The sequence below is a fragment of the Uloborus diversus genome, chromosome 8 (assembly GCF_026930045.1).
Source record: "Uloborus diversus isolate 005 chromosome 8, Udiv.v.3.1, whole genome shotgun sequence".
NCBI lineage: Eukaryota > Metazoa > Arthropoda > Arachnida > Araneae > Uloboridae > Uloborus > Uloborus diversus.
In genome coordinates, this window is record NC_072738.1 from 134,862,036 (window position 1) to 134,877,894 (window position 15,859).

Below are 15,859 nucleotides of genomic sequence, written 5' to 3' on the forward strand. Positions count from 1 at the left end.
TAATCGGTTGCTAATCATTTCATTGCTTTTGGAAAATTTAAAAATGCAATGACAGTATCTGAATTATAAATGAAAAATTTTGAAGCTTGAGGGTATACGCTATAATGTCTAAAAAATGTTTGATAGTATATGGCGTATATGAAGAGTCCCTATGGGAACACCACTGCCGTAGGGTCCAAACTAATTTGTACCAAATTTCACAGCTTAAGGACCTCCTGAATATAGCAAAACGGCCGTTTTGAACGTTTGAAGAATTCGCTTTGAAATTCGAGTTCTCTAGTACGAACTTGTACTCTTTACTTGCTGGCTAGAATTGAGTTGAGCCCAAGACTTTGGCTAAATTAGAAATCCTTATATTTGCTCTTATAGGTAGTTATTTGAGAAAATTGGAACAAGCTCAATCTGATGCAGAAAAAGACTCTTGCGAACGACACAGAATGTTAAGGGGTGTGGGAAATTTTTCATCCTTTCAATAAGCAATGTACGTGAAATTTTAGATAAAAAATTAATTCTGTCGTAGGAAGGGCCCTTATCCTGACCCTTCGCTACACATCAATAATCAAACCATAACTGTTAAAGATCAAAGAAAATTCCTTGGTCAGATACTAGACAAAAAACTTATTTTTCTTGCTTCAAATACAAGAACTAAAAAGGAAATGTTTACTGAAATTAAATATTCTTAAAGTCTTAGCTAATACTTCTTGGGGTGCAGATACAGAGTCTGCGCACCGATTAAAAAATTTTTTAAAAATGGTGAACTTTGTCCTTTTTTTTAAAAGTCAAATCCTATTTTTTTAAGCATGCTATTACTTTTAAATACTTAAAAAAAAACTTTTAAAATTTCGGAAACGATCCCATTCGCATTACGATAAGAAAAAACTATCGAGTAATTGAAATGTACTGAAAGCAATGCAAAAGGGCTTTATAATAATTGCGTATATAAAGAAAACAACCTATATCTGTGATAAATAAGTGAAACACGAACAACAAACCCATTCGTATATTGCATTGTTGAAGGAATTTGCGTAATCAGCGTGCTCATTTAATTTCAAATGAAATCGTTTCCTTTTTGTTTGTTGTACGAAATTCTCACTTTTCAGAATCAATTCTTCATTACCCAGCCTGAATCGGACAAGGATGTACATAATGGCATAGCAGACGCTCTGTACAACCGAATCATAAAGGCACATAGGTAATTTTTTAAGTTTCCTACACTTTTTTTCGGGATGGGGGAAGAGATTTTTTTTTCTTTTTCTAATTTATTGTAATGTGCCTTAAAAGAAATTTTTCTTTTCTTCGGAAGGGGAGGGAGGTTTAATTTCTTCAAACTGTATAAAGCGTATTTTCATTTAATTTTCGAAGGAACGGGGGAGGGGTTCATTTTGTTCAGCTTGTAATGCGCAATTTAAGGAAATTAAAAATTCTTCTGGAACTGGGGGAGGGGGGGATTTATTCTATATCGTTTACGTCTTCTCCAGTGTCCCCACAGTGACGTTTTTTAAACTCTGAAGACTGGCACCACCGTGCGAGTACCACACTTGAGGTTAAATCGCGGAAATCACAAATTTGTCACAACTACGCTTGCTCGCGGACTTAGCTCATTTCAAAAGTCTCGCTTAAATTAATTGCAAACATTGTATCTGTTAACAAACCGCTGCGAAACACTGATGAACATATTTCATACATTTTAAAATACATAATGTGTGACGTTTGTATTAAATGCATTAATTTAGAAAATAAGAAAACCTATAAATATTAGTGCCATTTTTCACTTTCAATTATGAAGTATACATTAAATGTATCATATTCATATGCGTATAGTTTCATATAGTATATCGCACAATCGCTGTGAAAATATTCTAATAGTTTAACCCCAGTTTCGCCGACATACACATTTAAAATTTCTTTTCCCTGAAATATATCAAAAGGTAAGATTGAAAGGGAAAAACAGGGTGGGGGGAGGAAATTTCATGACGATGAAACGGGGGGGAGGAGGCACCATTTTAATCGCATTCATTACGTTTTGTTACTCTGTTTAAATTTTAACAAACACTATGGAACTTTAAAACAGAAAGCACAATGAGCTAAGTCTGCGCGCAAGCGCAGATGCTGTGACAAATTTGTGACATCCGCGATTTAAAATCTAGTAAGTACCACTAGTTACAGTGACAAATCGTACACACATAAACCACTGTTCCAGAATTGTTGATCTCAGAAATTAATTGAAATTAATTACATTTATGATAGCTATCTTCAAACACACTGAACAAGTTTTTTCGTTTTTAGTAAGAAAAGGGGTGCTACTCAAAAAGATATAAATGCGTGGTGTGAAAAAGTCAAATTACAGAAGCAAAAAGAAATCCTACTAACTGCTTCAAATTTTTTACATACACAGACAGGGGCTCCTCGTACTTAAGTTTTTTCGACGGGCGAAAATTCTCAATTTACTTTTGCGAATAGAATGAAAAAATACGAGCATACACACATACAGTAGAACTCCAATGATACAAACTCAAACTGTCCGAATCGCTGATTATCCGAATAGATTTTGGAAATTTCCAAAAAAAAAAGGGCGAAAACGTATTGCAATTTGCAAAACAATTGATTGTTTTTATGCACGTTTTTATCCCTCCTAATGGTTGTTGACATGAATTTTTTTTTAATTTTCCGTACTAAGTTTTAATTAATTTATTCTATTTTCGGCAACGGGAAATGAAAAGAAATTCGGAGCATTTTACGTTTTAATAGAAAGAGCTGCGGAGACGAAATTTTATAATTTTTTATTCATTTCCTCATGTATGTTTACTAACCTTTTTTTTCTTCTCAGTTTTTGGTAACGGTGGAAAAATAAAATCTGAGGCGCTTTATTTTTACTCGGAGGGGAAAAGAGCTTCAGAAAAGATGTCTTTTTTTTTTTTTTTTTGATGAAATACATTTATTTTGATAGCTTTTTATTTATTTTTCTGTTCGAAAGCGATTAAAGAATCTTTTTATGAAAAAGATATCTATTAGCTGTATTGTTTAAAAAGTGCTACTACTTTATTTGTTCGTTTATTTATTTTTTACGTATCTAGTTCACTAGATGAACGAAGCAAATTTTGTTTCTAGAAATCAGCTAAAAATGTTAAAAGGTATGCATTACAAAATTTGCAGTTAATTAAGAGAATATTGATTAAATACCAGAAAGCTGATGTTGATATACGGGAAAGTAGACTCGTTTAACTCTGGATGGAGCATTTTGTTTAGTTAACAGATTAAAATATTTCATTTAGATAACTGCGAAACACAATGACAAAAATACGATAAGATACAAACGATTAAGCTCTACTGATGTTATATTTTAATTATTTAACCTTTAAAGTATTTTCTTAATGTTTTTCACATTTTTTAAAAATAAAATTATTATTATTTGAACAAATACTTAGCAGCGTAAGTTAGAATAAGAGTTGAATCCTAAATTTAAAGTGATTACTTATTTACGAAATATTTAATGCCCTCTTTTACTTGTGGGCATCAAACAAATTTCACATACTTGATCCTAATGCACTATTGATACACATAGTAATTAATACTGATTTCACGCTCCCTTTTTAGAAATCAGGAAACTTTTCGTGTGTATGTTGTTCTCCCGTTGCTTCCTGCGTTCGAAGGAGAATTGGGAACTGGAACCGGAACTTGTATACAGGCTATTACCCATTGGAATTACAAATCCATCTGCAGAGGACCGACTTCTCTTTATCAAAGACTAGCTCGTAGAAGTAAGTGTCTAATTGTTTCAAACTTTTCTCTGACAGCGGTTTTGAGGAAAGATGTTGAAGATCTCAATCTCATTTCGAACAAATATTTATTTGTAATGTCGCTATTACTTTTCCGTCATTTGACTTGGCGATTTGTTTATTTTCTGCCTTGGCGACAGTTGAAAAATTACTCAAAGCGATTGGCGATATCTGCAACTATCTGGCAAACATAGAATTAAGAAATTGAAGTTGTCGCTAACTGCGAAAGTTTTAGTTTGCAACAGCGAAAAATAAATTAAAACCGCCAAAAATAAAAGAAATGCGCTAAGTCGTATCTTTAACGGAAAAGTATCACATTACTAATGGCAGCAAAGAAATTAATTTGTACACACGCTGATATTTACTCTGAGAAAACAAAATCTCTCATGCGGTTAACATAGCCGAACCTTAAAGCTTGTTTATAAAATGAAGATAGCTTTTTATCGTTTAAGGTAAAATATTATTTCATTTGAGGTAACTTTTCATATATGTCATTAATTCCCTCAAAAAACGCACTTAAACCGATTCTCGTACAGGTCAAATTTCTTCCCCTGCCGTTTTCGACCAGTCACGTGGACAAAATCACTTCTGATTTATCAATCTGATATCAAATTCGACACGTGACCTCTACTTGAAAAGGACAGAGAAGTTAATCCGAGATGTGCGAGAATAGGGCTGAATGTAAGTAATTATATACATAAATGCGGGTTCAAATCTTTATGATTAATAATAAAGCTGAAAGTCTGGATCTCTGTCTGGATGTCTCGATGTCTGGATCTCTGATGCGCGCAGCTCCTAGACCGTGCAGCCGATTTTAATGAAATTTGGTACAAAATTAGTTTGCATCATGATTGTGTGCACCTTGAAGCGATTTTTTGAAATTTCGATTTTGTTCTTTTTCTATTCCAATTTTAGGAACATTTTACCCAGCAAATTATCATGACATGGACGAGTAAATTATCATAACGTGGACGAGCAAATTACAATAACGTGGACGAGCAAATTGCAATAACGTAGACGAGTAAATGGACATAGCAAATTAGTGGGAAATTCATCATCCATTATTTGTAAATATACAGGCAAACCAAATGACCTTTTAATTTTCTACTACAGGCAATGCCGTGCGGGTACCACTAGTTATTGAAATAAAATATATCAACAAAATCCTGATTAACTGAAACGCGATCCCTTTCTTTCCAAAAAGTGGGGAAATAGGAAATTGTACATTAAAGAAAAACTGAAACCTACGCTCCTACACTGCTAAAATCTTTTCTTTCGGTTAAAATGCAGATCTTTCAAAATTAGCTTTCTTTCTTCCCAAGAAGTTGAAATATGGAAAGATACCGTCAAAAAAGTAACACGAAAGAGGTGACCGTCTCTGCACTGATTTCCGCTTTCTTCCCCTTTAATACTGCAGGGGGCACCCTCCCCCCAGAAACGAAACCTTTTAAATTGAAGTCGGAAATCCTTTAAAATGAACCCCCTTAAAAACTTCAATGGCACTGTCTGCGCCATGAAATCCATGAATACTCTGGTCGAAAATCTCTAAGGATATTGTTAATTTTAATTTCAAATAACTACACCCAAACCTGTTTTTGTGCAATTTTTGAGCAATCACGAATTGCTTATTGCTTTCATTTGACTGTTGAATGATGTCTTTTGATTTTTCCCCCGCCTCCCTCTGCAGCACCGCCGTCGACCGGCCTCCCGATGCTGTTCCTCTAGTAAAAACCGTCTCGAGGTTGCGTCCATATCCTACACACACACGCATACATACACACACCTACACACACACACACATACCGACACACACCTATACACACACACGTACCGACACACTCATGCCTGCACACAGACACAAATACACACACACACACACACACACACACTCGTGATTGCGAAAAACATAATTTGAATTCAAGATGTCAAATGGTTTTTTTTTTTTTTTTTTTTTTTTTTTTTTTTGCGGTATATGAAAATTTTAATCGAAATTATTTTTAAACGGGTGGCGGTTGGGGGGGGGGTGTAGGGTAGTATCTTTAAGTGACTACGGGGGCACCCCGATGGAAAGTCGCTGTGACCTCCCAAAAATTTCTTTTTCCGGGAAATTTTGCCTGGCGACTCGACAAAATTATCACCACATGTTTATTTTGACTTCCTTTAAAGGAAGCAATTAACTAGTTATTTCGTAAGTTTTTTTTTGGATTGTTTTCACATGAGACTTTTTTTACGCGGTCCCTATCCACCGCATAAAAAAAATATTTTTTAACCGTGTTGCGAAAACTATTTTTTTTTATTGCTACTCGTGAAGTTTCGAACGATTTTTTATGCGGTTTTTTTTTTTTATGCGGTGCCTATCCACCTCACAAAAACAGGTTTGGGTGTATGATTGGAACTTTTAAGTATACTTTAGAAATAATTAAAAATTCAAGCTTTCTAACGTTGTACATAGATATTTTTCATATGACTTCGAAAATAAAGTGTGAGCAAAAAAATTTTTTTTGAGTTTTTTGAGATTCATTTAAGCGTAGAATTATGTATTCTATAAGCAGTAGCTAATTTGCATGGGAGCTCATGGGAGCTCAGCTCCTGCATTTCTTTTAAATTTTATACGAAGACTAAACAATGCGAATAAAAATATTTTAAATGAATTTGAAATTTAAAATCTCGCAGTCTATTCATCAATTTTCATCAATTTTAGTGAAGGATCCAACATTTTACATTTCATTTTATGGACTACGGACCCATGGAGTTTTGAAAAAGAAACTGGTGAGTCTAGCTTTGCAAATCATGTTAGCATAAATATGTATGTATTGAAATACTTTTTTTAAAAATATTATTTAATATCTTTTCTTAAATTAACGAACGGAACAGTTTTTTTTTTTTTTTGGAGAAGAACTTTCTTTTTTTTTTCTTTTCTGTTTTGTGGTATTCGCCTCTCAGTCTGGTATAACTTGATTTTTTGTCTGTTTGAATATTTTTTCTTAACTCTTCGGATGGAATCGATTTTTTTCCCTCCTTATTTTCTGCTTTGAGATACATTTGCCTCTCAGACGAGTATAGCTTAATTGCTTGCATTTTCCGCGTAATGATTCACTTTAGGTAGCTTTGTTTGAAGTAATTCAAAACAGGCCTAGATACAATAGAGAAAACATTTTTATTTTTACTTTGAAAGTATGTTTGAACTGTTTAAGACTTCGCGCTGGCTAAATTTTCACCCGCAGTGTTACATATAGCTACTAACCTCAGAAACAGATGTCCGACCGGAAGGACATTCCATAAGTAATTATATCAACAAATGAACTTCAAAAAATTCCGACAACTTATATAGTTTTTTTAAACAACTGAAGTGCAATTATTCTTATTACATATTTTAAAAGCAAAATACGAGAACTCCAGCCAATGATCTGAGTGCAAGTTGATGCACAAAAACGCAGGAATTTGGTTTTGGTAATAAAAAGGTGTGGCGTTTTTATCTACCATTTAGAATTTTGAATTTTGTTTGAAATTTGTTTATTCAGTTTCAATTATCTACAAATGAATGAAAACAAAGCGTGAGCAAAAAAAAAATATTTTTATTATATAATCACAACAAGGCGAACAATTGTTTTAGGAGTATTAAGTTAAAGGAAAATGCATGAATAAAAACTGTATTTTTTCGGTTATAAAGTATCTAAAATTTTTTTTGGAAAAAGAAATTGTTTTTTGACGTAAAAATTAAATTTAAATATAGTTCCATATTCATCAAAAAGAACTTAGATTAACAAGGTTTATTTATTGCTTTCTTACACCAAATTGTCAGTAAGTTCTCTAGGGTAAGTCATCAACTAAACTTTCTACAAATTGAAGAATTCCGACGAATGACAAAGCGTTAGATTTGGAAAAGAGAATGTTGAAACATGGACGTGCAGAACATGTTTTCCAAAATGTTAGTAATATAATAATTTCTTTAAGAAACTTTATGCATCGCGTAAAAAGTTAATAGTTTTTTTTTTTTTTTTAATACAAACCATTTACATTCTTCAAAGCTGGCGCAGTATAGTCTTTTAAGGTTCTTACGCCAAAAAACCAAATAAAACCAACCAACATTCTTCAAAGAATTCTTTGTCAGTAAAGCACTGCAATATGGCAACGCATCTCTATGCCAATGAAGCAATTCCTTTTCTTGTTCTCCTCAAGAGGAAATAAACTCTCTCAAGATCAGACCTCCTCTTAATAGAACCAGACTATACAGGTGGTCCAAAAGAAACTTCCTCTGCATGTAAAGCCCTAACGGTCTGTCCACTGAAGGCTGAACCAATCGAACCAAAATTTTAGGTATGGTTACTGGAAGGTAGGCACTGGAGAGTGTGAATATTTTGAGCAACGCAGACTTACGGTTACAGTTACTGAGAAAGAATTTCGAAATTTTCGAATGGCCGCACAAGCGTTTTCCTTGTGTAAATTGACCAGCGTATTAAATGCATCAAATTGCGTTGAAACAACGGTGTGTGACCAAATTATCCACGTAGTATGTAAAGCATTTGCAAAGAAGATAATTATAATGGACGAATGGCAACACGAGAAAGAAAGGGCTTTGGCTAAAGTTGCTTGATTCCCAGTGTTAGACAGTAGTAGGAGCACCAATCACGTAACGTCATGTGCAAGGCATTGCTTTTGGAAAAGCATTTAGTAAGCCGTGTGGAAAGCGTGTTTCTTCAGTTTACTAGAGCATTCATAAAAAACTTCTGGAGGGGTTTTTTGATCTAAAGTACCTTCTGAAAGAGGTTTTATGATTAAAAATACCTTCTGGAGGTGTTTTTTTTTCTTAATTAAATGTACCTTCTGAGGTTGGTTTTTTGATCAAAATTACCGTCTGGAGGGGGTTTCTTGATCCAAACAGTCCTTTCATACGTTTAAACTACTGTATTAAAATAAGCATTTATGTTGAAAACAATGCCTCTAGGGGGGTGATTGACCCCCCCCCCCCCCCCCCCCCCCCCCCCCCCCCCCCCCCCCCACCTTCCGCCACGCCACTGCTTCAAGTTAGGTGTTCTAACGTACCAGCGAGATACTTTCGTCACACTCCAAACGTTCAAACGCCATTTGTGGTTTTACATTACGCCGATCAATTTGCGCAAGGAAAAAGAGGGTGTGCCATTCGAAAGTTTGAGAATTCTCTCGCCCTAAACGCAACCATGACCTCTGCATTGCTCAAAATATTCCTAATCGCCTGCACATACCTTCAAACAACCATATCTGAAGTTTTGGTTCGACTGGTTCATCAGATAGTCCGCTAAAGCTTCATATATAGGGGAAGTTTCTTTTGGAACACCCTGTGTCATCTTATGTGGCCCAATAATGTGTTTTTCATTCGAGGTCACGGAACTGGTGTACGTGCACAGCAAGCTGTTGATAGTGGACGACAACGCAGCCATTATTGGATCCGCCAACATCAACGATCGCAGCCTTTTGGGCAGAAGGGACTCGGAAATTGGCGATTCCAATGAGAAAAAGTGGGCGTTGCCCGGATGATCAATGTCGGACCGAAACCTGTAACTAACCGTGGCCGTAATCGAATTTTACATAGCAAGCTTTGTTGATTTTCCGATTTGTTGCGAGCTCTAGCCTATTTCGCATTTCTTTTTACATAATAATCTCTTATTTGTGCAGTATTTTTATATATTTCAGTGTTAGGGGGGTATTATGTTTAGTTTCGTCCAGTGTTGTAGTATAATATCTGTACAACTGTCATTAATGTCAAGTAGTACTAACATAGCTTCCTTGTTATGTTTACGTTATCGGTGTGAATTTATAATGTTACTGATATAGCGTTTGACTCCGCATTGCATGTTTCGAGTGTTTTTTATCTCTTAATTGCAAAAAGATAATTGTACCCCCTGTGCTTTTATTATTTTAAACATTTTCTGGCAGAAGAGATTCGTTACAGCGGAATGTTTTGAAAATCAAATTATACTGCAATACGCTTTTGTTCACTGCTCATTTTTACTTATTTTAAGTTAATTTCTCTTCATTTCCATGCACTTTCTTTAAAAATTTTAACAGAAGTACACATTGCGATAGTGGCTTTGTTTATACTCAATGAGTGGTATTTGTAATGTAAAACTAAAGTGCAAACATCTAACAGTCTCAGACTAATTTTTGCATTTGATAATGCATAGGTAAAAACAAAAACTTTGAAAATGCTACACATGATAGATAAATTTTGTCTCCCCTTATATATCGAACGTTAAAAATTATCCAATGTCCAAATATCTTATGAGAAATATTAATGTTTTAAAAATGGTCTTGAGATATAAAAATTGAATTCTAAAAAACTTCCATACATATATGCATGTTTAGTTGGATAAACAAACACGGGAAGATAGATGGTTTGTTTTTAGTCAAAAAAAGGGGGAATTTTTGAGTTTTGGGGAGGGGTATGTCCTCTACTCCTTTGCTACATCCTTGTATTCAGTTTGTGATGTATTGAAAACTTTTTACAAAAGTCTCAAGTGGTTTGATCGAAAAGAATACAGGAAATGAAATCCCGTTGTGACGAACTTTCAATGAAATATTCGTTTCAACGTAAAAAAAAAATTTGATTCCTGGTCTGAGTTTCAATGCATTGCTTAAATTCCATTGCAACAAAATTCCCGGTGCAATGTACAAAATGTGAGGCTCCTTGAAGTTTGTGGTAGGGAGATTTCAGTGTACATAGATTTGTAGGGTTTAAAAGTACTCTTAGTTGGAGACTTTTGATATCTATAAGTTGCAAATGAGCTCAAAAGAGTATATTTATTATTACATACTTTATATTTTAATCATAGTAAAATTTTCATGTTGTGGTTTTTTTCTGTGATTCAAAAGATGACTAAAGTAAGGCTAATACAGTGTATACCGGTTAATTGAATAAACTGCATTGATAATATCAAATCGTCAAAAATAACAAAATTCAGCTTTATTGAAGCTGTTTAGAAGAAAGTTGATTCATATAAGCTGCGGCCACTGTAACAACAAGATCCGTGGGCCCCATACATCGGGAAATCACTTCAGTGATAGAAAGAGGGGACCCTCGGAGAGTGATGTAACAACAAGAAAGTTTATAGTTATTGTATTCAAGTTAAAGGACCCTGGTGCATTGGCAAGCAAATGCAGAACTATGTGGACAGAAAGCATTTCGTTGACCCTGTTCTTGTCATTTTTGCAGAAGATTTAATTCAAGTATCACACTTGTTCCTTTCAAAACTAGCTGGTTTATCAATATTGGCAGATTTAATAAACAAAATTATCTGTCATATTGGTAACTTGCTAATCAATTATTTCGGCATCACAGTGCTATGGATAAAATTGGAGTAGAAATTAGAAAATGTTCTTTGCTATTGCTTCAGAGAGAATTTGATTTAGGATTGATTGGCTGGAAGAACCTGAAAACTGGAAACAAAACATCCCATTTTTTGAAACCTGTGAAAATATATTTCTTAGTACAGTCCATGTCACAATTGTTGGAATTTTTCTGTGGGCAAATCTACTTAAAAAGTGATTAAAAATGAAATTAATCCTGGCTAATCAAATCAATCATTGTCAAAACAAGCTTTCTTCTAGAAGAATCACCGTTTAACAAGTTTGCAAGCCTCGTTCTTAATAGAGGTAATCTATTTTTGTAGTTTACCGAGTGGCACTGATAGTGAGTTGATCTACATATTGATATATCTGCTACAATTTTATTGTGTTTAAATGTTGTGCTGTCACTTTTTAAGTGTACATAAAATGTAACTCAAATAAAGTATTTCTCATACATTCACTAACTTTTATTTCAGTTTGAACTACGGTTGGCAAAAACCAGTTTTATTTTTTCCAAGAAGAAATATTAAAATATCGAAGCTAAAACTGGGGGGGGGGGGAGTCAGGGAGACAGTTAACTTGAGATAACTTGAAACCTCATTAGTCTAATATTCCTTCATCTTGAAGTTTACAATGTCTCAAACCCTTGACAAGGCTATGGGAACTTCCCATAACTCAAAGGTTTTAGCTGGTTGCTAGAACTTCAAGTTGTCTAGAGTTGACTGTATTCATATTTCTCGTTTTATGTTTCAGTTAATGCCCACAGACATATCTAGAGGAAGTAGGCGGGTAGGAAGAGCCGCTGCCTGTCTTCTTTACTAATAATAAATCTGAAAATCTCTCTGTCTGGATCTCTGTAACGCGCATAGCGCCTAGACCGTTCGGCCGATTTTCATGAAATTCGGCATAAAGTTAGGTTGTAGTATGGGTTTGTGCACCTCAAAGCGATTTTTCGTAAATTCGATGTGGTTCTTTTTCTATTCCAATTTTATGAACACAACTATCATAAGATGGATGAGTAAATTACGAAGTTATCATAACGTAGAACCGTAACATGGGCACAAGCCAACTGGCGAGAAAATTCACCACACATTGATAACATTGTAAATACACTGGCGAACCAAAAGACCTTTTAATTTTTCTATTACGGGCAAAGCCTGCGGTACCACTAGTTATAAAATAAAAGTATTTGAATCAAAATAGATTTAAAAATTTAAATTTTGATGAATTGATTTTTTTTTTTCAATTTCAAAAGAAAATTGAGGTTGGCTCTAGTAACTTTGTGACAGATTGAGTGTGTTATTTTTTAAATTTTTTTATCACCCAGATATTACGAATAACCCCAATTTAACGTATAAAAAAGTTTCAGTCCCGATGATTTCGTTAAATCGGTGTCCGACTGTAGCTATAACACAGTAGCACCGCTACTTCCGACCACTGACCTAGTTAGATCATGATTATCAGATGAATCCATGTACTGGAATGAAAATACTTTCTTAGCAGAATTTTGATGAACCTAACTAAGTTCCTTAATCAGGAGTTATATTAATTTGCTTTTGGAATTATTTTCTTTGTTTATTTTTTATTAATGATTATGCTATTAGGATTTTAAATGGAACTAGATTGAAATTTCACATTAGACACAAAATAGATAAACTATTTTAAATTGGTATTTAAAAAAAATAACATACAGATTTTAAAAAAATAACTCGACATTAGATATTCTGTTCAAATTTTTATCGAATATTCGGTATTCAATTCATCTCTTCCAACAGCAATATGATTACTAGATATTAACAGCTGCTTTTAACTGAATCATTTTGTCGAGTAATTGATTAGATACTTCATGGAACAAAATTTTTTCTATTTAATGTAAGAATGAAGTTTTTACTATTTTTCTTCAATTGCTATCGCCATGAATCCAATCCAGCGTTTATGTTGAGAGCCAAGATAAGGAAAATGCCTTAGTATTTGCAACAACTATCATAATTTTAAAGGATATAATGTATGCCGAGTTATAGAATCAATGTAAATTTAATAACCGACTAATGCTATGCATTTCCGACGTGCACTTTAAAGTAAATCTTTAATCGTGTAATGGTATGCTTTTTACCGTCACTGGATGAGTGTTTCTTAAAGCCTGGTACTGTTTGCTGGACAGCATATTGTGCCTGGCAATAAAGTGTCCGAATGAAAAAATGATTGATTTTTACAAGCAATAAATAAAAACCTAATGAATTTGTGCTGCATCCAAAAACATTACTTTTAACAGCATTTAATAATTAAGGTAGGGAGATCGAGTTGAACATTTTAAAAATAACTCTTAAACATTTACAACATTTAGCATTTTCAACAAAAAATGCTAAATTTATTATAATTAACAACCATTACATATTGAGATTCCACGGGACAGAAGAAAATTTGAGAGAGTTTTGATAAAAGTTATGAAAATAAGCAAGTCGAAGGGTTGACATTCTTTTTTATTGATATCGTTCAACATTCTATAGTATGATGCTTTGATTACACGTTTTAAATTTAAGAGATAGTATCGACAGCAAGTTCATGCATCATTCAAGGATAAAAATTATCTTTCAATGATTTTCATTCAAAAATGTCGATATTTTTTACTTTTTCAATAATCAAAGCAATTTAAACATTTGAAGGAATAGAACAAAAAAAAAAAAAAAAAAAACTGTTACCGGTGGACTCGAAAGTAAGACTCTAGATTCATTTTCACTCCTCAAAAATGCCCTCTTTCCCCCAGTCTCCGAGTGGATGAAATTGATGGAAAACACGATCTTTGTACATATAGTTTTCCTTCAGCTGCATGTTTCACAAAACTTGGAGAATTATATGATTGCTAATACCAGGTGGAAATGTTTTCTGTCACTAAGTTTTACCGTTGATAAAGATTGCTGGGGATTGAATTCAAAAAACAGCAAACTAAATTTGAGATAGAGGTTTTTGTAAAATGGACAACACTGAATTAATGCTGTAAATGCCAAGAAAATTTAAATTTCAGTATAGAGAGGTTGTCGAGAAACAGGACCAAACACTTTAATTCTGACCAAAATTCGTCAAGTTTAGAGTATTAAAATTAAAAGATCAAGGTAGAGGAAAACAACAAAAAAAGATGGATATTCATCAAAAGATGGGGCTGAGGAGTCTATTTATAACTTCAGAATTTTTAATATTTTACTCATTTTTTACAGATTTCAGAACAAGGTAATTTTGGGTTTATGTCACACACTAATTAAAATTTTCTTGTGGCAAATTCTTAAGGAGCTTTATTCTTGAATAGGCCTTGACAACATCAATATTTGCAGCGAAGCACTTTAATCAGATTTAATTTACAACACAAGCCTTTATCAGATGTGTTTACCTTTCGAAAGGTAATACTTTTCTGCTGAAACATTCATTGAAATATTTTTCTTCTGAAACTGTTTTGAAGTTATGTATACGAATTTTCAGTACTTGTAGCTCCATGCTCTCATGGAAATTCAGCATTTAAAATGTCAACATGCCAGTAAGATCGTTTGCAAGGCAGAACAAATTTATAAAACACTTCTGACTGTGCAACGATCCAACTAGTTAAAACGAAGTATAAATCCATATCATTCATATAGAGTTGACAGGAACAAATCACTTGAATAAAATTCTCAAGCTCAAAATGCATCATCTTCACTCCAAAGCATATTAAACTCAAGATACGCACGATTCAGTAACAACATCACAAAAAGGTAACAAAAGCTATTTCACAACATATCGATTAGCAAAACTAAACATTATATTCACGAATATGTTTCACAATAATAGCGAACGAAACAAAGATGACATTTCACATAAATAAGGCATGACTAGCGAAGTAAATGTCCATCACTTAACACTGTGCAAATGTAAACAAGAACATTATACAGACGGCTCTGGACAAATCACCAAGCGTAAAATCCACAACCGAGCTATTTTAATTGAAACTTTATTCCATCTAAGACACAAACAATTCGTTAATTTCGCCAAAATCTTTTTTTGAGATTAAGAAATACGAAAACAAATGACTTCGATTAACATGCGATTGCTATTCAGAGGAACAGCGGTTAAAGGGCTATTTTGGTTAATCGTGACGCCAGAAGAGGGCGTCTTGGACCGCTGGAATCGCCAATCGCGGTCGTCGTCCATGACACGCAGTTCGTGGACATAAAAGAAGAGATCCCCCACCAAGCGGGGGTTTTCTGCTACAGCTTGAGAACAGCTCTATTTAAGTAAGTGCGGGTTTCCGCTCATTTTTTATTCAATGTCCATGACCTTTTCTAGCAGAAGAAATTTATGCTTGTATTTCATTAAGAAAAGTTTTGCAGCAAGCATGTGGTATACAATTTTTTGGTGGCATTTTTATTTAGTAAAAGGATGTATATAACATTATCTGTGAAAGTAAAAAATTGTACTTATTTTCTAATCATCAAGGGAACTTTTATAATGATTTCTTCTCATATGTTAAACAAATCGTTAGAAAAATAACGAACTCGATAAACATAATTTAACTAATGCGTTTTCCCCCCTTTTAGATGATCAATTATAAACCTTTTTTTTTTTAATTGGTCCGTTTGAGAACATTGTAGCACTAGATTTAGACCAGGAGTAATAGCAAAAAAAAAAAATCCCATTTTATGCGCTTGCGCTCTGTATCTTTGTAATAGTGCGCACGCTTAAAACCTGAGCAACGAAGGTTTGTGGCTATTATTTTTAGTCCGACCCACACAACG

The 15,859-nt window shown here is 33.8% G+C and overlaps 1 protein-coding gene across 1 annotated transcript in view; it reads left to right on the forward strand.

Annotated features, from left to right (window-relative positions):
* Window positions 1-15,859, forward strand: part of LOC129228613 (phospholipase D2-like) — a 73,885-nt gene that overhangs the window by 57,000 nt on the left and 1,026 nt on the right. The window contains exons 14-18 of the mRNA XM_054863294.1: window positions 1,101-1,192; window positions 3,595-3,758; window positions 6,478-6,545; window positions 9,135-9,247; window positions 15,257-15,358. Of these exons, the coding sequence (XP_054719269.1) occupies window positions 1,101-1,192; window positions 3,595-3,758; window positions 6,478-6,545; window positions 9,135-9,247; window positions 15,257-15,358 (539 nt within the window). The remainder of the gene's footprint in view (window positions 1-1,100; window positions 1,193-3,594; window positions 3,759-6,477; window positions 6,546-9,134; window positions 9,248-15,256; window positions 15,359-15,859) is intronic.